Source organism: Bos mutus, chromosome 23, assembly GCF_027580195.1.
Source record: "Bos mutus isolate GX-2022 chromosome 23, NWIPB_WYAK_1.1, whole genome shotgun sequence".
Taxonomy (NCBI): domain Eukaryota; kingdom Metazoa; phylum Chordata; class Mammalia; order Artiodactyla; family Bovidae; genus Bos; species Bos mutus.
The window spans coordinates 32,035,975-32,061,547 of NC_091639.1; the positions used below are offsets into that span (position 1 = coordinate 32,035,975).

General features: G+C 40.1%; 1 protein-coding gene across 1 annotated transcript in view; it reads right to left on the minus strand.

Annotated features, from left to right (window-relative positions):
• CDC5L (cell division cycle 5 like) overlaps positions 1-23,359 on the minus strand; it is a 43,266-nt gene extending 19,907 nt beyond the window's left edge. The window contains exons 1-12 of the mRNA XM_005900080.3: positions 23,179-23,359; positions 20,795-20,898; positions 19,223-19,384; positions 18,511-18,638; positions 17,039-17,138; positions 12,610-12,828; positions 11,068-11,212; positions 9,804-9,992; positions 6,499-6,647; positions 4,452-4,614; positions 2,104-2,268; positions 660-740 (exon numbers count right to left, since the gene is read on the minus strand). Of these exons, the coding sequence (XP_005900142.2) occupies positions 660-740; positions 2,104-2,268; positions 4,452-4,614; positions 6,499-6,647; positions 9,804-9,992; positions 11,068-11,212; positions 12,610-12,828; positions 17,039-17,138; positions 18,511-18,638; positions 19,223-19,384; positions 20,795-20,898; positions 23,179-23,223 (1,650 nt within the window). The 5' untranslated portion in view covers positions 23,224-23,359. The remainder of the gene's footprint in view (positions 1-659; positions 741-2,103; positions 2,269-4,451; positions 4,615-6,498; positions 6,648-9,803; positions 9,993-11,067; positions 11,213-12,609; positions 12,829-17,038; positions 17,139-18,510; positions 18,639-19,222; positions 19,385-20,794; positions 20,899-23,178) is intronic.
• Positions 23,360-25,573: the final 2,214 nt, after the last annotated feature.

Consider the following 25,573-nt stretch of genomic DNA (forward strand, 5'->3'; position numbering starts at 1 on the left):
ACAAACTGAAAGTTCGTGGCAACCCTGAATTGAGCAAATCTATTGGCACCATTTTTTCAACAACATCTGCTCATTTTGTCTATGTCACACTGGCAATTCTTGCAATATTTCAAACATTTTTTTCATTACTACTCTATCTGCTATGGTGAGCTGTGATCATTAATGCTACTACTGCAAAAAGATTATGACTCAGGGTCAGAAGCTTAGACGATAATTAGCACTTTTTTAGCTATAAAGTAGCTTTTAATCAAGTTATGTACATTAAGTACATTAAGGTATGTACTTTTTTTAGACATACCACTACTGCACACTTAAAAAACTATCATTTAGTATAAATGTAACTTCTATACACACAAGGAAACAGAACAATCCGCACTTGACTGAGTGACGTGCATTTCACTGCAGTAGCCTGGAACCCAGCTGCAGTATCTCCAAGGTATACCTAAAGCAGTTTAACATTTTCAAAAGAAATTATTTTTTTCTTTCAAAATTCTTATTTGTACCAGTGAAGCATTTAAAAGACTGGATCTGGGAACTGCTTTACTATATTCCAGAAAGTAGATGAAATGTTGTTTTACAGACTTTATGAATAATATAAAATACATCAATCACATAAAAAGAAACTTAAAACTTCCTAAGGCAGAAATTCTAATACTTACTTCTGATGGTCTTGGCAGATCCTTCTGGACAGCTTTGTGCATTCGTTTCATTTCCTTTACACGCTCTGCATCTCGTATGGCCTAGAAAAATTATTTTTATAACCATTTTTACAGCTATACAGTATCTGACACATTTCAGTAAAGGTGAAAACACTTTCATCTATAAGAACATGTATGTTCAAGAACTAAAGCTGTAGTAATCTGTGTAAGTTTGTAGAAAGGCAATATAACGCCACTGAAATTAGCCAGTCTATTCATTCTCATGTTACAGCACAAACTAAGAACTTCCAACAGCTACTAGAAGCATTCTCCAGATTTGCATGGCTCCCTTAATCAGATAATCATTCTTTTCTTGTCTAAAAGACCAAGTCCTAAACTTAGAGGGGATGCTTCCAATTATCCCTCCTGCAATACAACCTTTCCCTTCCACCTCAGAAGCTATTGATTTTTTATTTAAAAACCCAGCCAGCAAGGGTGCAGTTTTATGACTCTTAAATTATGAATAATGTGGGTTGACACAAGAAAACTTTAAACCATTTTTTAGAATAAATGTAGCTCAAAATAGGGAAGAGAACTAAATTCATAAAGTATTATCATACATCCCCCACCAAAAAGCACATTCATGTGGTTTCTCTCTAAAGCACGACTTCCATCACTCCAATCCCTAGAAGTGATTCAATTTCTAAAAATATCCCAAAATAGGCTGCAACAAGAAGTCCTGAAGGGGATCACATGATCTCAGTTTTAGCTCGTTTTACCACTTTCAAGACATAAGACCTGGGACAGTTAACTTAATTCACCTGAGTTTCCTCATTCCTAAAATAAACCTGATACCTATCCTACTTATATCACCTGGTCGTTATGTACATACGAAAAATAATTAACTAGAAACTATATTAGTACAAGGTGTTACTAATTTTATTCTGATGCACTCTGAATTTCCAAATCCACATTTTTTAAATTTTCTTTTTCATTGGAGGATAACTGCTTTACAATACTGTGTTGGCGTCTGCCATACAACTTGAATCAGCCATAAATACACATATGTTCCCTCCCTCTGGAACCGCCCCCCCACCTCCCAGCCCATACCACCCCTCTAGCTTGTCACAGAGCACCGTGTTGAGCTCCCTGTGTTACCCGAAACTTCCCATTAGTTTACACTGACGAAGAAAAATCAACCAACCAACAAATCAATCAATAAGATGTACTTGTTTTAAGACTGGTCTTGGCAAGAGTGAAAGCAATATCTAATAGACTACTTACACATATTTTAAAGGAGCATAATGAATTTGACAGAGGATATTTAAACTGCAACGTGTATGATTATACATTTTAAGAACACCTATCAAGATTGATCTAAGTACTTTCCTTTAGTGCAATTTTTTTCAATACTGAAAAAAACACTAAGTAGAGATCCTGGGACATGTTAACAGTCGTCACCCACCTGCTTCCGTGCATCCACATCAGCAGCATCTTCAATGTAAGTATCATCTATTTCACGCTCTTCCAGTTCCTTCTCAGCATTTTCTGGTAGAACAATTTCAAAGTCATTCTTAGGAGCAGGAAGACCCAACAATCCTAAACGTAGGTGTTCACGAGATTCTCTTTCCTGTAGAAAAAAATTAGTCTTTCTCAATTTATACACATTAAAATACTCAACTAATATTGTGTAAGAGTTTCTAAAACACAATTAGCCTAATTTTAATTCTAGAAAAATGATCCCTAACTTAAGGGTTAAGACAAAATTTTGTTTAATTTTTATCTCTACTTCTTCCCTACATTAAGACCAATCATAAAAACTTAGATTTGTGGTCAATGAATTTACTCTGGGATAGTCTAATAGCAGGTTTGAGAATTATACCTCTGGAGGGCAAAAAAACAAGAAGTCCTTTAGGATTTCCTTTTAAGGATTTCTGAAATTTAATGGGAAATGAAAGAACAAATTCAAAAGTAAATTTGTCCTTGGATAAATAAAACCTAATCTGAAAAGGCAGCTGAATTTGTGTGTATGATTCTTTTTCATGCAAAACAGGTCATATGCAAGCCAAAGAAAACAGCTCATACTTCCTCAAAGTGCCTAGTACCCAAAGTCTTCCCCAGTCCATCCTCAGCTCACCTGTCTGTCTCATTCCCTACTGGTCCGTCACATATATGCAAGAAGGGAAGACCAGGTGAGCTGCTACGTCCAGAACATGCTCCATGCTTACTCATGTTGTGATCTCCACATGGGACAGCCCCCCACCCTACTTCCGAGCATACCTCCTTCAAGGAAGGCGTTCCTAGTACCCACCCAGCAAATGTGATTTATTCCTTTCTTTGGCCACCCTTAGCATGTTGGTTTTACTCAAAGGGCTTTATTTTGTTCTTATAATTATTTTTGGATTTGGTTTAGTACTGCCAATCTCTCCAGAGCATAAACTATTCTTTAAGACAAGGGACATCTTTACTCAACTTTCAATCCCATGAAGTGTCCAGATCTGTGCTTTTACACACATTAGATTCTTCACTTGTTTAATTCCTATGTAGCCATTCAGAGTCAGCATTACATGGTATCAATCCAAACATTTAAAAAAATTCTCAACTAACCAAATCTATACATGAAGTTAGAATTAATTTGTAAAATAGATGCAAACCACCATTCAGTTCAGTTCAGTCCAGTCACTCAGTCGTGTCCAACTCTTTGCGACCCCATGAATCGCAGTATGCCAGGCCTCCCTGTCCATCACCAACTCCTGGAGTTCACTCAGACTCATGTCCATCGAGTCAGTGATGCCATCCAGCCATCTCATCCTCTGTCGTCCCCTTCTCCTCCTGCCCCCAATCCCTCCCAGCATCAGAGTCTTCTCCAATGAGTCAACTCTTCACATGAGGTGGCCAAAGTACTGGAGTTTCAGCTTTAGCATCAGTCCTTCCAATGAACACCCAGGGCTGATCTCCTTCAGAATGGACTGGTTGGATCTCCTTGCAGTCCAAGGGACTCTCAAGAGTCTTCTCCCAACACCACGGTTAAAGCATCAATTCTTCGGCGCTCAGCTTTCTTCACAGTCCAACTCTCACATCCATACATGACCACTGGAAAAACCATAGCCTTGACTAGACGAACCTTTGTTGGCAAAGTAACGTCTCTGCTTTTGAATATGCTATCTAGGTTGGTCATAACTTTCCTTCCAAGGAGTAAGCGTCTTTTAATTCATTTTTTAAAATCTCACAATGATCTTTCATGGTATAAATAAAAGGCTCAGTAGTAATGTAATAAAAGCAATAACATGATCAAAAATAAAACTGTAACTTTTATAATTAGCTTTCTATATCACCTTGCAAAACATACAGAAGAAAAACTTCATTAAGGTCGGCAATGAACATCAAATTAACTTGGCTCTGATACTTTGTCCTTCTAAAAGTACAGAGGCAAACAGAGGAATCAAAGTTCAAAATCTAATTTATGAGGCATTTGAAATTCATACCTTATTTTAATAGGAAAAAAAATCAGTGTACCATTCAAGAAGCTAAACTATTAATTAGTAAATAATAAAAATTAAAAATCACAAAAGATACAAGGAGCGTTACTATCAGCATAATCAATACTGAAAAATAAGAATAAGAAAAAGTAGGCTAATAAGACCAAAAGGTTTCCCTTCTCAAGTCCTACAAATCATGTTCCTTTTCTAGTGTCTGCAGGTTACAGAATCTGAAGGCATATGAAATACGCACTGACAAGGGGAAAATTTTTATTTTGGTACCCTTGAGGTTTTAACTTTTTTTAAAAAGTACTAAAAGAGAATTGACACAGACCATCTGCTTCACATAAGAGGGATCACTGTAGTCTGCCATTCCATCCTCAGGATTAATGTTTAACTTGTCTCGAAGAGGAGTTCTACCCGGGGTGGAGTTAATAACTGGTTTGGGAGTCGTCCCACTCCGGGGAGTCAGCCCTTCAGATCCATGAGAAGGAGTCCTAGAAAGACAGAAATTCTAGTTAATGAAAGTGCCAACTTTATTTGAATTGTGCTTCCAAATATTTTTCACATAAATTATTTTATAAGAAAAGAAATAAAGATTCCTAAAATTTTGTCTCCCTATCTGGTTTTAAGTTAGACCTCTCGGTTAAAATAAAGGTTTGGTTCAGCTAACTCAGCATTTACACGCAGTGTATTTATTTTAATACTTGAAATAAAGTCATGATAGCTAGTATTTTTTCACCTTATTAACTAGGTCCATAAAACATTTTTCAACCTTTTCTTAACACATCAGGGTGGCTAAGAACACACAGTAGTCAGGGAGGTTGGCCACCACACTTAAGACCCCAAACGACTCTCATTGAGTTCAGTATCTTCAACTTATCATTTGTCTCCTCCCTGCCTATAGCTGTTGGCCATCACATTCTCATCACAGGTATGCATACTTCAAGTTTGTTTGGAAACCAAACACCAGACTTTTAGGATCACATCTAAATATGAATTGTTCTGAGTTAGGTCCTAGAAACTCTCAGAAATAAAAGCCCTAAACTTCATACCATACAGTTTAAACGTCCAAAGCTTCGGGCTTCTCTGGTATTCCAGTGGTTCAGAATCTGCCTGCCAAGGCAGGGGACACAGGTGCAATCCCTGGTCCATCCCTGGTCCAGGAGAATCCCACATGCTTGGGGTCACTGAGCCCGTGCACCACCACAAGAGAAGCTACCACAGTGAGAAGCCCGTGCACCACAATTAGAGAGAAGCCCCAACTGCCACAACTAGAGAAAGCCCTCGCATATCAATGAAGACCCAATGTAGCCAAAAATAAATAATTTTCTTTTTATATGTTCAAAGACTTTTTTTTTTTGATTACTTCCTGAATCCTGGCTGTGTTCCAGACAGGTGATGCTGCGAGAGCGTTCCCAGAGGTGAGGTGCTACCATATAAGACGTGATTCCTGCCCCCAAGGAGCTCACAATCTAGTTGAGAAACAAGACATACACGGGAGAAAGAGGGATTAGGCTCTCTTGCAAGCCTTGCCTAAGTATTATGTCACATAAGGTTTTCGCTGCCAATGTTCTTGATCCTGCTGTCATGCACAGCTGTAACAGTCAGAAATGCTTCACATACTTAACCAGTAAGAGGACAAATTTTAAAATTAATAGTAAACCCCAACTATTTCTAACCTTAAAAGCTCAAATTCTATTTTAATACACGTTGTTTCTATAATATTTGTATCTTAAAAATTCTTTAAAAACAGTAGCTTAAAACAAAAGAAGTTTAAAAAAAAAAGAAGTATAAACAAATACTGAACTCCAGTCAATGATTTATATGACAAAGAAGTGTTTAGAGTGAAATGTACTAATACCTGCAACTTGCTTTGATATGTATTTAAATGTAAGATAGGCTGATGGCTGGATGGATACATGATAAAGCAAACACAATAAAACCTAAACCATGGAATCAAGTAGTGAGTATATGGATGTTTGCTTTACCATTCTTTCAACCTCTTTAAATGTTATACATTTTCATGATAAAATGTTGGGGAACAAGCAACAGTAATACATGCATAAAAGGGATTACAATTTTTATAAAAGTCACCAATCATCATTAATAATGGATGGATCTACTTCTTAAATCAGATTAAAAGTATTCACAAACAGGGTGACAGCACCAGAAACTCTAAAAAAAGAAGGAAGGTTCATGTAGTATTTGACTAGTTCCTAAATACTATAATGTTATTTGCTTCTATGAATGAGGGGAACTCTAAAAGCAAGTTAAACACTAATTTCCATTTTCTGTCAACATTTCTAAAGCAAACACATTGTCCAAGTCCTCGGATTCAGGTTTTTCTAAAGCAGAAATCAGTTGTTTATTTACAATACCTGAATGGGGTAGAAAGAACTGTGTTTGGAGTCTGTACAACCTGCCGCTGTGGTGTCACACCTGAGAAGTCGCTCTCATGCAAAGGGGTGTTGAGTCCACCTTTTAATGGGGTGTCCACATTGGTCAGAGCCATGAGGTTTTGCGCTTCCTGATTAAAAAGATAGTAAACAAGCATGTTTTAATAGTTTAGACAGCTTAGCAAACCCCTCTCTTATCGCCCTACTACACAAAAAGCAGGCACAATTCTTACATATTTTCTCAATGAAAACCAAGAGAGAAAAAGAACATTGAACCATGGAAGAATTCAATACTTCCATTCTTTCTGACATTAACATGTCAGAAGTTTTGAAATAGTTTTATATGTCAAGAAATGTATATGTGATTGTGGCCTCACATACGAAAACCATTACCCAAGAACTTTTCCTATTTCCCATGCCAAGCCTCTTTACATGAAGAACTAAGAATTCAACTTTCCCAACATGAGCTTAAGCTAAACATCAGAACACCCAGTCTGGCTTTATCACGAATTCTTGATCCAATCTTCATTAGACTCTCTGAGTCTCAGTTTCTTCCACTGTGAGGTTAAGATATTACCAACTGGTCTATCTACTTCATAAGAAAACTCAAGAAGACAGATTACTTTCTGAAGTCTTGCTTGACCTTTTCAGGTTGGACTGACATGCTCTCTTTACAGTATAACCCTCTACTATAACCCTGCACTCATTACTAACACAGCACCCACAACTTCTAATCCCCAATTCAGGGTCTGTGGCAGGCTACATTTTCCATAGAGTCACAGCCAAGTAATTCTCATCTCACATGCTCTTCTTACAATCCAACACTGATACTCCAACCACTGAACTGTACATTATAAAAGGATAAATTGCATCTTAAAAATATATATATATATATTTATATACACACACACACACACACACACACGTGCTTCCCTGGTGCCTCAGACAGTAAAGAAACTGCCTACAATGCAGGAGACATGGGTTCTATCCCTGGGTTGAGAAGATTTCCTGGAGAAGGAAATGGCAACCCACTCCAGTATTTCTGCCTGGTAAATTCCATGGACAGAGGAGCCTGGTGGGCTACAGTCCATGGGTTTGCAAAGAGTCAGACACAACTGAAGAGACTTAGCATGCATATACCCGTCTAATTAAAAAAGAGAGAGCTCAGAAATTTAAAATATGACAGTAGAAATTTAAAAACTGTATGAAGGTAAAATTCAGAAAATCTAGCAGTGAATCAAAAAAGTCACTTAAGACAGAAAACCAGAGAGGAATAGCGAAATAAAGCAATGAAGGGGAGGAAATTTTTCTAATTTTCAGAATAACTTCCCAGAATTGAAGGTCATGAGCCTACAGAATGAAAAAACTCACCAAGTACCTAGTACAGTGGTTAAAAATAAACCCACATCAAGAAATATGCATGTGAAAAAGAGGTCATATAAGCTTCCAAAGGAAAAAACCAGGTTTCCTATTAACCTTAAATGCACAAGTCAGAAGCCCCTGGAACACCGCCTTCAAAGTTATCAACAAAAACCCTTTCAATCTGGAATTCTATACCCAGTTGTACAAGCAAATTAAGAGAGTAAAACAGTAATTTACAGATATTCAAGACTTAAAAATTCCATCTCCCACGAAACCTTCCTCAGAAAGCTACCGACAGATATGCCTCACTTTAGGGAGCCAACCAAAAAAGCAAGAGACATGGGAGCCAGCAAAGAGGAGACCCAAGGGAAAACTTTCCAGGGTGACAGTGAAGGGAGAGCAAGAGAACAAGCCATAAACAAGATCTAAGGAGTAATCCAGTCCAGACTAGAACATTCAGAAATTCTGGGAAAGACTTCAAGTGCTGAAAAAGATAAGAATACCTAAAATTTGACCAGATTACAGGAGACTGACAGTTTATAAAGTCCAGATCCAGAAATGAATTTGTGCCAAGTAATCAAAAATCTTAGCAACTAAGTAAGACAAGTATTAATCCAAAGAACAACAAAACACTGTGCAGTAGAATAATCATAAGGTACTTGTAGGTCAGCAGTGAACGCAGTTTGCATAGTCACAAGTGATTGTGACAGTTGCTCAGTCGTATCTGACTCTCTGCAACCCCATGGACTGTAGCCAGCCAGACTCCTCTGTCCATGGGATTCTCCAGGCAAGAATCCTGGAGTGAGTTGCTATGCCCTCCTCCAGGGGATCTTCCTGGCCCAGGGACAGAATCTGAGTCTCCTGCATTGCAGGCAGATTCTTTACCATATGAGTCACCAGGGAAGCCCCACAGAGTCATAAAGTAAACCATAAATATAGAGCTAACCAAAATTATGATTAACTACAGTGGAAGACGGGAAAATGGAAAGAGTGTGGATGCACAGTAGAGGCAGAGGGCACGAGAGAGCCAAATGTTTAAATTCTAAGTGGAAAAAAAAATGCTTTAAACTGAAAATAAAACCATCATGAAACAAGTGTCTTAGCATTACAGTGGTGAAAACAAAGAGCTGTCACTCATAACTCTAGAATGCAGACAGTGAGGGGCACTGTTTTCTTACAAAGCCTTATAGGACTGTTTGACTCCTGAATCAAGACCTTAAAATTATATTTGACTCTTAGAAAACTGAGATGTAAGGAGTGCTGAAAGACTCAATAGTATTCTGTGAGGTCTGTCTATTACCTAGCATGCTAACACCCTAGGAACACTCAGAGCTGTACACCTTATACGCTAAGGAGCGAGAAGGAAATAGTACTGAAGGCCGTCTATGCCATGCTAAGTATAGAATCACAAGGAAGTTTTAAAAATCACTGTAAAAAAAAAAAAATTACTGACTACAGGGAACTCTCCTGGTGGCCCAGTGGTTAAGAATCCACCTTGCAATGCAGAGTACACAGGTTTAATCCCTGGTTGGGGGAACTAGGATCCCATGGGCCAGAGAGCAAGCAAGCCTGCTCACCCCAACTACGGAGCCCATGGACACAACTAGAGAATCGGTGTGCTGCAATGAAAGATCCTGTGTGCTGCAACCAGGACCCAAGCACAGCCAAATAAATACAATTACTAACTACACACGTATGATTTTTTTTTCCAGGACTGCTAGGCGATGTGTAATTTTTAAATGCTGTGCTTTACTGACAAGATTTAGCTTCCCTACCATGGAAATCTCTAGCAGCTATGCATTCAGGACTGTTTTAAACTGCTTATGCTAAGAGACACAAAACCAAACCATTTAGTCTTCTCCTTTATACCACTTTCAAGGACAGGAGGCAAAGTGAAAGGCTCATTCTGCCCCATGGCAGCCTACCTGCAGAATTCTGTCCTGGGAAGCTGGCGTCCGCGGTGTTCTCAGAGCAATGCTGTTGTTGGTGACGTTGTACTCAGACAAGAGAGTACTGGAAGCAGAGTTTGTTATGCCAGATTCCTCAGCAGTCTGACGTGCAATTTCACTTGCTTGGCCTACTTTTACAACTTCTTGGAGTTCTGCATCTGAAATCTGAAGATAACAGTTATCATAGTAGCAATATTTAACCAGAGAATAACACAGCTTAAAACGTCCACATTCTAGAAAGATGAACTGCTTGGGTACACAGAGGTTCACTGTACTACTCTTTATTTTGTGGGTTTGAAAATTTCCATAATATTAATAGTTTTTTAAAGCATTCCCTATATAAAGTACGGGGGAAATTCCATACATGATACAGTATCAAACTGTATTCTTCTATTTCCATACTGAAATTGTCTCAAAACAATATATTAATAAATCAAGACTATAAATTAATAGTGTTTGTACAAAACCATTTATCAATTGGGGGGGCATACTAAAAATAAATTAAAATATCACAGAGTCCACTGAGCCACAAAAATCCCTAAGAAAATCAAAAGGTGTTATTTTTGTAATTTTACCAAAATAAATATCCTAAGAACTATTAAAAAAAAAAAAAAGTTACAGGCAAAATTCCAATTTAAGAAATATCACCAGTACAAATGATAGCATCTGACAAAACTATTTTATGTTTATACCCAAGAATTTTATATTAATGTAGCCAGGGCATTCATTTGGCTAAAGTTGTTCAAACCTCCTAAATCCAGTCCCTCTGCTCCATTAAACTGTCCAATTCTACAGAGCTGTACTCATCAAAATGCAAGAGAAGCTTATTCAAAATCCCCATGTTTCTGACCAACCACAATTCAGCCATAGGAACAGAGCCTACAATGAGCTGAATGAATTTTTTCTTCTCCACAACTCCCACATTGATTCTCACAGTTACTGTCTCAAAAATAGAAGAACGACACCACCAAACATTCCCTAAAAGACAGTCACCTGAAGTCCACAAGGCCAAATACCACCACTACCAGCTACAAAAAAAAGAGGCCTGGAGCCCCAGTCTACTGACAAATTGCTGCAATTAATTACTAAACCATCACATGAGAAGTTCAAGGCCTAATATTTCTTAGGAGTACCAAGCACCTAAAAGAAAGCCTGGCACATAGACCCGCAAACATTTGCTGAAAAAATGTATAAAAGCATGTGAGTTCACACAGTGAAAAACCTACTTTCATCAGATTACCTGAGGGGCAGGAAGTACTAGTTTGCTCCTCTTTTTAGTAAATTCAGAAACACCACTAGTTTGAAGAATAGCTGATGGTAAATCAGATTCTTTTTTCCTTTTCAAATGCTGCTTGTCTTTTTTCCTATCTCGTCCTTCTTTTTCACTGTCATGAATCAAGGTGGAGAACAAATTTTTCAAAGTTACTTATAGGCAATAACGTTAAAAGCCATATAAATAGTCATATACTCTGAACAAAATAATCCCTTCTTAAGAAAAGTACTAATAAAAAGACAAAACTATATACATTAAGCTGTTTCCTTTTCCTATACATTAACTACTATGTTCAAAAGGAATATAGAATAGCAATAGAATTATTAAGAAAATAAGATACACTAAGTAATTTAAGTACTAAGTATTAAAACTATGTAACTATAAAGACTACGATGAGAAGCAAAATGTTACATATAACATGAAAAGAAAACCATAAAACTACTCCTATATCATGACTACATTCATACAAAAATACGTGTCCGTACTAGGAAAATGATAAAGTATACAAAAAGGGAAACAAACGAAGGGAACAAAATTAAAACACTGGTTTTAAATTTTCCTTTAAAACTAATCTTCAATTGTTTGACATCATTTTTTTTTAAGGATAGTTAAGTTCTCATGAATGACATCCCAGAGTTGTTAGGCTCTAGTGCCAGGCCCAAGGTCATTTTCTAAAGGACCAGGAATGCTTCCTTCCCCTCTGCATGTCACCCTTCTCCTCTACCTAGTGTACTCCATCCAAATGACTTTTTTTTTCTTCAATCTTTTTATCTGTAGAGGCTACCTAAAACAAGGTTCTAATCTGAAAAACAAATACAACGGAGTACATTCAAGAAAATGCTGATCCACACTGGCTGACATCTGTTGTTTACTAACAATTCATGTCAACAGAAATATAGAAGGCCACTGGGGGAGTGGAAAACTAAAAATCTTTGATAAGCATAAAAGGTTTTTTCCACAACATTCAGATATAAGATTTAAAGAAACTCTAAAAATCCCTATAAATAAGCAAAAACCTTTGCATCCTAAGGCATCTGATAAAAATACACACTGATCCCCATTAGATGAAAAGATTTAAGAATGAACTGGTAATGGTCATTTCTTCCTTTTAATTTCATTTTAAGAAAAACAAGATAAAATTTTCACTAAGGAAAAAAAAAAAGCAGACCAAATTTTTGACATAATCCTTCAGGCCATTAGTGAAATAACTAACTTGTTTCCAAATGTTAAGTCTGTGATTCAGTGAATAGACAGTTCACTAACAGCCAAATGCTGACATTTCAAGAAATGCAAACAGTATTCTGTGCTAAAAACATTACAGCGAGGGTCACTGGTTTTCTCAGAAAGGTGAATCCATTAAATAAGTAAAAGCATTATGTAAGCCACATTGTGCTGACTAAGAAAAATCTGGCTCTGACAAGGATAATATCTGGCCCTCCATAAAATTCCTACTACACTTTTCCATTTTTAAAACCAGAAAGGAAAAAAAAAACCAGAAAGGCAACTTACGATCTCAGCTCCCCATCAAGATCCTGTTGTCTTAACTTTCTGAAATCAGCATCGAGAGTCTGGTAGTTTTCCTCAGAAGTATCATAGAAACCAAGAGCAGGCTTTTTTTCAAATGGAATTTCAGCATTATAATCAACTCCTCTTTTCTTTTTTCTTTTCTTCTGAATTTCTATGCCGGCTGCTCGAAGTTCTCTTCTCTTTTGGAGGGCAGCAAGACGCCTGAAGCAAAAGAACAAAAGATCACCTTGAAAATCATACACCATGGGGAAGGGATGGCTCATCCAACAGAGCTAAGAAAGCTGTCCAGTCATTTGGGGAAGAAATATTTACTTAAATCCTCACCTCACACCATGCACCAAAATCAACTCCAGTTTTGATTTAAAGGTACATATATATACTAGAGCAAAGAGAAAAACCAGAAAGAACTATAAGTAAATATGTATCTAATCTCTGGATGGGAATATACTCACTTAATATCAATGAAATGATGGGCAAAGAAAAAAATCAATAGCTTTGAATTTTAAATTTTATATCTCTGTAGCACCATTTTTAAAATCATAAAACAGTATCAAAAGGTAAATAGTAGGAAAAAAATTTGCAATTAGTATTAGGAATGGTTAGATATAAAGAATCCAGGCAAGTTTTTTTAAAATGCATCTCAAGGGAATAAAGCAGAAGGAAAGACAGTTCACTAAGGAAAAAATGCAAACAGCTAAAATAACAAATGCTCAAACTACCGCACAATTGCACTCATCTCACACGCTAGTAAAGTAATGCTCAAAATTCTCCAAGCCAGGCTTCAGCAATACATGAACCGTGAACTTCCAGATGCTCAAGCTGGTTTTAGAAAAGGCAGAAGAACCAGAGATCAGATTGCCAACATCCGCTGGATCATCGAAAAAGCAAGAGTTTCAGAAAAACAACTATTTCTGCTTTATTGACTATGCCAAAGCCTCTGACTGTGTGGATCACAATAAACTGTGGAAAATTCTGAAAGAGATGGGAATACCAGACCACCTGACCTGCCTCTTGAGAAACCTGTATGCAGGTCAGGAAGCAACAGTTAGAACTGGACATGGAACAATGGACTGGTTCCAAATAGGAAAAGGAGTACGTCAAGGCTGTATGTTGTCACCCTGCTTATTTAACTTCTATGCAGAGTACATCATGAGAAACGCTGGGCTGGAGGAAGCACAAGCTGGAATCAAGATTGCGGGGAGAAATATCAATAACCTCAGATATGCAGATGATACCACTCTTATGGCAGAAAGTGAAGAAGAACTAAAGAGCCTCTTGATGAAAGTGAAAGAGGAGAATGAAAAAGTTGGCTTAAAGCTCAACATTCAGAAAACTAAGATCACGGCATCCAGTCCCATCACTTCATGGCAAATAGATGGGGAAACAGTGGCTGACTTTTTTTTTCTGGGCTCCAAAATCGCTGCAGATGGTGATTGCACCCATGAAATTAAAAGACACTTACTCCTTGGAGGAAAGTTATGACCAACCTAGACAGCATATTAAAAAGCAGAGACATTACTTTGCTGACAAAGGTCCATCTAGTCAAGGCTATGGTTTTTCCAGTGGTCATGTATGGATGTGAGAATTAGACTATAAAGAAAGCTGAGCGCCAAAGAATTGGCGCTTTTGAACTGTGGTGTTGGAGAAGACTCTTGAGAGTCTCTTGGACTGCAAGGAGATCAAACCAGTCCAGTCCATCCTAAAGGAGATCAGTCCTGGGTGTTCACTGGAAGGACTGATGTTGAAGCTGAAACTCCAATACTGTGGCCACCTGAGGCAAAGAGCTGACTTATTTGAAAAGACCCTGATGCTGGGAAAGATTGGGGGCAGGAGGAGAAGGGGACGACACAGGATGAGATGGTTGGATGGCATCACCAACTCAATGGACATGGGTTTAGGTGGATTCCCAGAGTTTGTGATGGACAGGGAGGCCTGCCGTGCTGTGGTTCATGGGATCACAAAGAGTCGCACACGACTGAGCGACTGGACTGAACTGAAAATGACAAAGTGTACTTTAAAAATTAAAGAATCAAATTAAATCAAGTACCATTTCTGCATACCTAATAAATTGTTGTTATTCAGTCACTAAGTGTTCCCTGCCTCCAGGGAACCACTGCAGAGGCTAAGTCCAGACACAGTCACTGACAAGGAGAGGCTTCCTTCTGCCCACAGGCTCTACCTTGGGCCCAGCGTTGCTGAGAATACTGGCGCCACAAGAGTCCTTGCCTGGGCCTGTGGCATGAGGGTTCCACGACAGGGGAGGCAAGCCAAGGAGATCTGGGGCGGCTGCCCACCCCACCCCTGACACTGAGCACCCAGCTTCTAAAGTGGGCGTCATGCAGGAACAAGTACATCAGAGCCTATGGGACAGAATAGAGAATTCCAAGCTCTCCCCAAAGAAACTGCCTTTCATTTGCAACAGGAAATGGAGAGGCTCAGGCCTCAGGGCACTCTCAAAAACAGTACAAGTTGTGATGAAAAGGCAACTGATATCTGATAGATTCTTTGGAGATACAGCTGTACTGCAGGCCTACTATAGTCTGCCAGAATCAATCCCTTTTGAAAAGTAGGAGAAGCCTTCCTGGGATGAGAACAAATATCAAACACTGACCTCAGAAACCATCCCTTCAAAGGAGCCAAAGTTTACTTGGATCAGTTTGTGGAGCAATTTATGCCTCAAGACATTGCTGAAAACAATACAGCAATAAGCTGGCAGTCAGTACAGTCTAACAGCTGGGTGTACCCAGGGAAAACTGTCAAAGCAAGTCTGGTCAAAATCACCTCACCCCCAGGCGACTATGGCCACACCCAAGACTGCCCCCACAAAGACCACCATCAAAGGCTTCACATTTCTGGGGGAGGAAAGGGGAGAACAGACTTCCCTACAATACACCTGCCTGCTAGTCACTAATGAGTAAACAAGTAGTCACGAGAGTGGATGGGGGTGGGGGGTGCCTTTTGCTGGTTGTCCAGTGGACAATTCACAAGGTGATCCAACTCACATGGTGGTCAAACTCACAAGGTTAAAAGGCTTAAAAAACTTAGTCCCCAGACCACCACGGACAAAAACAGAAAATTAATTTTTTGTAACCTCACTCACATTACTCATCCCTAAATGGTAAGCAAAATAGAAAGGTGACTGAGACTGGGCAGAAAACGTAGCACCTCCTCTCATTTTCCGTTTACTGTCCCAGGTCAATCATACTCCCATCACAAATCACTACTCTGGGCCAGTGCTTGGTCAGCTATGCCAAAAAGCATCCTCTGGCAGGAAAGAATCCTTCATCCCAGGACCTGATACTTCACGGTCATTGCTAAGGAAACCATCAGCACAATGCTAGTCACCAGGTCAGGAAGTAGTTCCCAGCTTAAGGACCAAAAAGGCAGTATGGAGGCTGGGGAGGTTACTTCAATGCCTGAATTCCCAAATCTAATACGCTTCCATAAAGTTCAGGTTTTTCCCTTTAACCACTTCATCTTGGCTTCTAGACCATTAGGAATGAAGTCAATAATGGATCTAACCAAAAAGAAGAGGAAAGTGGAGAAAACCTTTAGCAGAGGGCAGTATTTAATTTCACTCATTTTTTAAATAAAAATTCCTATGACAGCCTAAAACGTGGTTCAAGGCTCATTTACTCCCTCCATGTTCAGATGGGCTTCCTATTTCACAGCTGGTGCCTTCCCAACACTAATCAATGAGAGTAACTAACGGCAGTCATGCCAAAGTCACAGAGCACAGTGTGACCGCCAGCCATCTGACACCAAGATGGCTACAACAAATGAAGCTCTCTTATGCTAACAGAATACACCACCACAAGACATATATGTATGTCTATACCTGGGCATTACTTCTGCCACATCTTATAAAATTTTTTTTAAACATGTATTTTGGGGCTTCCCTGGGGGCTCAGTAGTAAAGAATCTGCCTGCCAATGCAAGAGACACAGGTATGATCCCTGGTCCGGCAGGACTCCACATGCCACGGAGCAACTAAGCCCATGTGCCACAAGTACTGAACCTGTGCTTTAGAGCCTGGGAGCCACAGCTCCTGAAGCCCACACGCCCTAGAGCCTGTGCTCCACAACAGAAGCCACTGCAATGAGAAGCCTGTGCGCGGCAACTAGAGTAGCCCCCGCTCACCACAACTAGAGAAAAGCCCTCGCAGCAGCGAAGACCCAGAGCAGCCAAAATTAAAAATAACTGATTTTTTAAATGTATTTTTTCTATAACTACTCTCAAATGGTTAGAAAGATATAAAAGACTCTTCCAAAGTAATAAGGAAGTTAAGCACTATTACCAAAACTGGAATGAGACAACTCCAATTGCCATTCACCAAACAGGGCTGATGAAGTTTCACTGGACCTAAGGAGGCACAGACTGACTGGACAACTATGGATGGAAACAACCATACCTTGCTTCTTCCAGCTGTTTCTCTCTTGCTTTCCTCTTGGCTTTCTTTCCCTGAGTGTTAGCCAGGCGGGCTCTAGCTTCAGAAAGCATCTCCAATTCATCTGCAAAAATAAAGAGAAAATTAACTTCTTCTCCAACAGAAGCAAGGTGAGAGATGTAGCCTAGTGCTTAAGATGAGAAAACCCATCAATATAATCATTATATGGTGCAGCATAAAGGAAACAGCTTGGGTTTTGAAGTCAGAGGTATCTAAGTTAAAAATCATGCCCATGACTCATGGTTATGTGACTCTGAGATAACAACATCTCACCATTTACAAAATGGGAATAACAATTCCTGCTTCACAGAGATGTTGAGAAGAACTAACCAAAATGAACTAGGTAAAGCATCCAGCAAATATTCATCGAATAATGGCTATAATTATCATGTCCTTCATTATCATCAACTATCTGGCACAGCACAAATCGTGAAATATTATAAGAGCTATTATTTAATTTCAAGGAGACTGATAATCTTCATTATCATTTTTCCTTGATTTTTCTCCCTCAGAACTATTTCTCTTCTCCAGTACATTTTCCATAGTTCCCCAGAGTAGAATAGAGTTCATTACTGATCCCTTGGAGCAATTCCTATACAAGGGTGTCCAATGAAATCACAAGGGAACTTTAAAAAAAAGAAAATCTCAGATTCCAGGATTACCCTACCCTCCATTCCCCTTCCCCAGTTTACTGAGTCAGATCTCCTGGGGAGGCCCTGGTACCTGCATTTTTTAATGTTCACCATCTGACAGTGATGCAGCCAGCCCAGCCCCAGTCTACCTTTGGGAACCACCACCTTCAAGTTTTTAAATTAAAAACTCAACAAATATTCACTGAACGCTCACAACTACCCTGGGAAGTAAGATAGACACTATTACTCTACATCTGACAGGAAACAGAACCAAAGTTCAGAGAGATTATATGACTCACCCAAACAGCTTAATACTTGGCAGACATAGCACTAAGCTAAAGTCTAGTTTCTCTGATTCCTGATTCAATGTCTCAAAAAGTCATCTTAAGTCTCCCTCATGGCACTACAGTGCTGCCTTTTCACGAAACTCAAACTACTTGTCCAAAGTCAAAAAAGCAGTTAATAGGAGCACTGGATCCCCGAATCCAGACTTCTCATCCCTCAGAAGAGGAAAGACAACGCAGTCCTAAAGAGTTCACCTCTGGCCACCAGGAAATGTCCAGGAATACCACACTGCTTAACTAAGTGAACTGAAACATTAAAGATAAAGGGACAGCGTCCAAAAAAAGCAATTACCCTACAACAGAAGGCTGGACGCATTTGGAAGGAGACTGAGAGTAACAACTGCAGACAGAACCTCAGTTCTAAAAAGTCAGAGAAGTTTGGAAAAGAACTCGAGGTAAAAGAAAGCCCAAGGAGTCTATAGTTACCAAAGAAATAAATTCCTCACAAAAGTACACTTGCCCTCATCCATGTCAATCGGATCAGGCCGTGCTGGCTTTGTTTCTGGATTTGGATCTATTTCTCCAGGCTTAAGCTTTCGTGGATCATCTGTTGTTTCCTCTTCATTGTCTCTCTGGGCAGCTTTATCCCTAGAAGTGAACCCAGAGTAATTAACCACACCACCACACCATTCAGTCTTAGAAATACCAGGTTCCCTAGTGCTAGCACTCTTTCTTTCAAAAACCCAATGGATAGGCATAACAAAATAAAGCATTTCTTACTGTTGCTTCACCTAAAAGAGATGGTTTTAAATTTCTAATTTCAGTGGTTCCATTCACCATGAAATAGCTGTTTCAAAGAGGTTTCCTAAATCACAAATGCAGCAGAGCTACACAAAAAAGCTTTTAGTAGAACAACTCACATGTTCCAATGGTTAACTCTCAGCAGTGTAATTATGGGTGATTTTTATTTGCTTTTTTATTTTTTTCCCCTATTTTCTATGAACATGTATGATTTGTGTAATATGTTTAAATTATTCTTTTAAAAAGTATATAACTGGAGACATAATCTTGACCAACCACATGAGATCTGGAATATACTATCCAATAGCTTTAGCTCCTCTGGCTTTATTCAGATCTTCAGCTAATGTTTAAAGATAGAAAATGCTAAAAGTTTATTCAGCCTCATTCAGAAGATATACACATTTTAGTACCATTTTTGGAGGTTCACTTACAGAAGAAATTCATAGTGTTCCAAACACTGGGCGGCTGTTCTGCCAATGATTGGAGCGATGGTCCTCCACTGAGTCGGCATCAACTTGGCCAAGTGCAAGAGTTTTTCCTCTTCTTCTCTGGACCATTCTGTTTTCTTAATGCTTGGATCCAGCCACTCATACCTATTTAAAAAACATCACCTCATACCTTAATCAGTCACCCAGCATGAATATTTACATTTTAGGCATACTAACTTCTGGCATTCAAAAAATGCAAGCTAACGCTCATCCTTCAATCACAAAAGCTGTTCTTATTTACAACAGACTATTCCCTATTTGGTTAAACTTATTCCATTCCAAATACCCTATTTCACTAAATTCTACTATATTTTAACTATGCAAGGTCAGTAATGCTTTAAAAAGGTAACCTGACTGAAACATGATAATATGCCTTCCTTCTCAATTATCAACTGCTGTCATTCACCTTACACTTTATTAGAGGTATTGAAATTATTTGCAAATAAGATAAAATTACCTCATATTTTCATAGTGCTTCCAGTGTTTATAGTACTTTCTCATGTTTTGATTTCTCACAACACCTTCGCTTATTTCTGAAGCATTTGACTTATACTCACTAAACACTTTTCAACACTGTATGTTTTTGTGTGGTGAGTTTAAGTAAAACCACTATTGTCATAGCTGTCTTTCCCAATGCCCCACCTTACCCAACATTTCCATCCAGTCTACTTAGCTGGAGAAGCCTGCAAACAATATATAAGCCTGCAAACAATATATATACCCACCAAACATGGGGGTAGGAGCTGGAGCTTAGCTCCACTTAAGAGAAGCAAAAATCAGAACCACTTACACAGGCTAAGGACCATCTTCCTCATTGTGGGCCAATCTCTATGTTCTGATCCTTTCCCCTACGCAGGTGCCCAGGAAATTAGGTCACCTTATACAATCCAAAATATGATCCTAGTACCACATGGGTCAGTGCTGAGGCCAGGTCACTCATGCCAAAAACACATGTAAAGAACTTAATGTGTCCACTGCCCTTTAACCACAGATGTAATGTTGGGGTATTTTATATTCTGGGGAACCAAATATGTAATATTTCAACCATTAATGAGGAAACTCAACTACTGAAAGCTTGCCTAGAAAAATAACCAACATTTCTCATGTATTTCTTTGGGAAAGAAAGTTCTAAGACAATAAATTTACAAAGTTTTGGAATACAATCCTTTTATAAGCTGGGGTCCATCTGTACCCAAAATTAGTTGTATTTCATGCTTCACAAAGCATTCTCAAACAACATTAACTCATTTGAGCCTCACATCTCCATGAGTTAGGGCCAAGAGTCATACCACTGGAAGACAATAATGGCAGGAGAGAGGGGACAGAAAATGGCTTGCCTAAGACCACACAGGAAGCAAAAGACAGCTAATTCTTACACTGAAATTCCCAACTCCCACTCCCTACTTTCTGTTACATCACAGTGCCTGCTTTCCTTTGGTAAGGTTCAAAGAAATGACATTTTCCTCATCATAATGAAGGTCATTTTGTGTTTTCCACTCATTAGCTGATACATACCATCTGGCTTTGCACTGCTTTGCTGACTTTCTATGCAGCAGTGAGGCAATCCTAGACCACTGGTTTTTCCCATATTTCATCACCGCTGCTTTCAGAATTTCATCCTAAAATTTTTCAAAGAAAAACAATGTATTCATTCACAAAACTCCAAGTGAGAAAAGACAAGATTTAAATTAACTCTAACTGGGTTGTGCTAGGGAGAAAGAGATATAAACAGGCACATATATCCTAAATTTAAAACGAAAGTATAAAACTTCATTACAATAATAAAAATTAAAAAAAAAAAAAAAACAGCAACCCAGAATCAACAAAATGAAAGAAATTAAGAACTCCCTTAGAAGGACATCCTACCCTCCCTTACACACAACCCCTCCACCAATCCCGTCCAAAAAGTGGTACAGCCCAATGTGAGAAACCCTACTTGAAAGAGATTTTTAAAAGGATTCTCCTCTGTGTGGATGTTAGTCTCTTAAAAAGATTATGGCTCATTCATTTACTGATTCACTCAAAAAATACTGCCCAAACACCAGCCTTGTATCAGGTCTTGTGTATCAATACTTGAGGAAACAAGATAAAACAGGACACATTCAGCCCTCAAAAAGTCAAGACTCAAGTGAATCCAATTTCCAATTCAGGCTTCCCACTTTATGAACAGCATTTTCTTTCCAGTCCCACAGGCCCCACTCTGACCTAAGAATCCATATCTCAGGTCTAACCTAAGAATTAAGTATGTCTCCCCTAAGTCACCAATCAACTCTGCCTCTAGTTTCCCCCAGTCTCTAGATACTATTTCATATTTCACCAGGGCACCCATTCCAATAAGGAATTCGCCAATCTCAAGGGAGCCTGTCAGGCTAAACCAAAGACACCAGGGATATCAGAGCCATACACTCAGAGCATTTTACTTTTAGGCTTTTTTCCCCACAATGAACTTGAGCTATATGCCTCATATGTTAGCCACTCCCCGCCACTCCACACCCCTAACATCTGAGACTCAAGGACTGCAGGGCTTTGGCCACAGCATAAGAATCCTGCTGTTACTTGATTTGGTACATCTGTCTCTCCCTCAGAAGTCATCTCTTCTCCAACTGAAACATCCTGGTCCCCTCTATGCAAGCTGTGAGGCAAGGTTCTCACTCACTTAATTTGTAACTTTGTTGCAGTACTGCTATACTTAATCACATCTTCAACTAAGTATACACTACAGTTATCCAACCTGCTAGATCCATTCAGCGAAATTTCCCAAGCAAACTTTGGCACTGTCCGGGGTTCTAAAGATAGCAATATCTGATCCTGCCCACTTGCAGTGCTGTCTACTGGGGAAAAGAAACAACAGCTAGTACTTTCGGAAAGATTACTATGTGCCAGACTCTGTTCTAAATATTCCAAATGTAGTGACTCATTTAATTCAGTGAGATAAGTAGTATTATCATCCCCATTAGAAAACTGAGTCTCTGAGACGTTAACAATCCCAGCATCACACAGGATGTGATGCTTGCAAAAAAAAAGCAAACCATAACAAATGGATGAAAGAGGTGTCCAGGGACCACTGAGGGTGCAACTACTTTTTACCGGATGACCAGGCAAAAATTCCAGAAGTTTCTAAACTGTTTTTGAAGGAAGGTCAGAAAGATGCAAAGCAGGAGGAGGATATTCCAAGAAGGTGTAAGATGTAAAAAGACAGAGTGTGCTAGGGAAACTGACAAGTTCAGTGCACTATAAACAGAAACTGCACTAAAACCTTGTTTCTATTTCACTCCTCTACTGTTCCTTGGTTCGCCAAAGGCACGATCCACTACATTTCTGGAAGCAAAAGAGACTACGGTAGGCCTATCTGGCTTCTATCCAAGATGAAGCGGAAGAGACAGGCCTTGGGTGACGGGAGGGCGGACAAGTTACGCCGTGGTAACAGATGACCGCGGGGACGCGGACACAACCTGGCACTCAAACTGCTTCCCCTTTGCAAGGAAGTCAAGGAAAGAACAAAGTTGTGGCCACAGCACCTCTTCATTTTTGAATAGCAGAGAGACTCGCGGTGCCTGGGATGAGGAACGGGGGCGGGGGGCGGGTGGTTGAGAAGACCGACTATCGCGATTGTCCTGTGTCCCCCTCCCACTGTGAGTTCCACCACGGCGGAGGACGCGTCAGTTCAACAAATGTTCACTGAGGGCCTAACGAGTGCCCAGCAGGTAATCAAGCGGTTAAATCACGGTCCCTGTCCTTGAGATGGTCAGATAACTGAGGACCAGGCACACGGTAAAGGCCCCGCACCAACCCCCACGCAAACCCCGAAGGCATCCTCTCCGCCTCCCGGACCTCTGCGCGCGTGCGCACCCGCAGCCGGAGGGGCGGAGGGCAGCGGACGGCGGGAAAAGGGGACTTACCTCGGTATTCCTCCACACGCCCCCCTTGATCATAATTCGAGGCATCTTGGCGGCGGGGTGTCTCGGCAAGCGGCCGAGCGGAGCTTCCGAGAAGTAGTAACGGCGCAGCGGCCACGGGACCCAAAGCCGCCACTTCCTCCAAGCGCGACCTTCTGCTTTGAAGATCTCTGCGCAAGCGCAGGGGCGGGGTGGGGAAAGAGCAGGAGTAGCAAGTCTCGCGAGAACTGGAGTGACTGGAAGGAAGTAAGTGCCTCAATGGTAAAGCTCTGCTCTAGGAAGACTGACGGAAAACCATCAAACCACTCTAGCCGAAGTACTCGAAGCCGCGCGCATGCCCAAAATAGGTTGGAAGAAGCCACGGCTTTCGCGAGATATCGGCGGAGGCTCTTGACTGGGAATGCAGTCATGGGATTGGTCGTGACGTCACGTGTGGCAAAGAATGGGAACGTCTCGCCTGTGGGGTTTAAGCTCAGCTGGTCTAAAAATAGCGTTGATAATTTATTAATTTAGCACTTTATTAAGCATTTAACGAACAGGAATTTATTCAAAAATATTCAGGGAAAGGCAATAGCTTATTTAAGCCTAAATATCCTAACCTGCAAAATAGAGATAATAATAGTCCCAACTTCATAGAGTTGTCCTAAGGATTTAAATAGGGGTTTCCCTGCAGGCTCAGATGGTGAAAGAATCTGCCTGCAATGCGGGAGACCCGGGTTCGATCCCTGAAAGGAAAAGATCCTGTGGAGAAGGAAATGGCCACCCACTCCAGTATTCTTGGCTGGAGAATTCCGTAGACAGAGGAGCCTGGTGGGGTATAGTCCATGGGGTCTCAGAGTGGAACACGACTGAGCAACTACCAAGGATTAAAAGAGATAGTAAATCCATCGTAGTATCTGATACAAAAGAAGTGCTCACAAAAATGGCAACTGTTACTACGAGAAGCGCAAGCCCAAGTGATCAGAGATTGTCCCAGAAACAGTCATGTCAGAGTTTTCCATTTATTGGTCTTAAGTCTACGTGGGTTAATATTAATAGCAGAGAGCTACTGTTGATAGGCGCTGGTATTAGGCAAACTTGATCGGGGTTGAAATCTTGGTTCCCTCATCAGCTTGAGTAATAATCATACTGAATCTCAGTATTCTGATTTGAAAAGTGGAGTTAACAGTTCGTATCTCATAAATCTGAAGGGAAAATTAGTTGAGACCAAAAACCCAGTAAGATAGGGATTGCCAGACTGCAATTCCAACTCACTTGGTTTCCTTCTCCATTCAAAAACATCTCTTTGGAGCTAGTCCTGGAAGGGACGAAAATATTCAGGGGACTGGGGTACACCCTAAGTATTTAACTAACGTGTTTCTCTTTATATTTCTTCATTTTTCCCTTTGCCTCTTCTGAAAAAGCCACAGAACTTTCTGATTATATTTTTTTGCCATGAAATGGGAAATTGTATTAATAAAATCACTACTTTGTTAAGAGGACACAGTGTCAGATTATGAAGAACACACAGACTTTGCTGTTTGCGGTGTAAGATGTCAGTCCACTCCTGTCTCTGCTGTCAGCTGGCTGTGTGGTGACAAACCATTTTCTGCCTCTAGACCTCTGTTTGCAGGGCTCTTCTGTAGGATGCGTGACCATTACTTCCTGCCCACCCCAGCCCCAATATCCACTCAGTTGCAGTGGTTACAGTTTGTCTCTCTCTCACACAGACACATTGGCCGATTGGTTTGATCAAAGCCGAGCCAGTTAAGTCTCCTCCCCAAGGAATTTCCACATGAACCTAGAAGAGCCGGGTCTCGCTGCTGGCCAATGAACCTCTAACATGTGACACCCTGGAGTTGTCTGCCACCATGTTTTGTACAATGTAGACTAAGAAGGGGGGAAAGTGGGTCCCAGGTGCATTGAGAGAAGCAGAGAGGAGAGTATAGAAAGACAGAGGTAGGTCTTGGCTGGGCTGCTGTTCCTGGGTGCATCCCTGCCCTTGACTTCTAATGATTACTACCCCTTTTGGCTTTAGCCAGTTATAGTTGGGTTTCTGTTATTTATAAGCCAGATTCCTAGCATATCCAGAGTTGAACCTATCCTCTCTCAAAAGCCATTTCAGATCTAACATCACAAGAGCCTTCTCCTTCCCACTCAGGACCACCTTTACCCTCTATGTCAGCTTTTTACCAACTAGAAAAAGGTTCCCCTTCCTGCAGGCACTTTAATTGACACCTGGTGGAAAACTGTCAACAAACTACTGATGTTTGGAGAACAGGACACTTTCGATAAGAAAATTAGATCGTCCACGTCTGTGACACAAATTGTACCCCCTTAGGGACATGTGTTGTACAACCTGCCCACCAGGACAGAGAAGCCCTATTAAAAGTTCCCCAACTCACCCTTGAGTGCATGT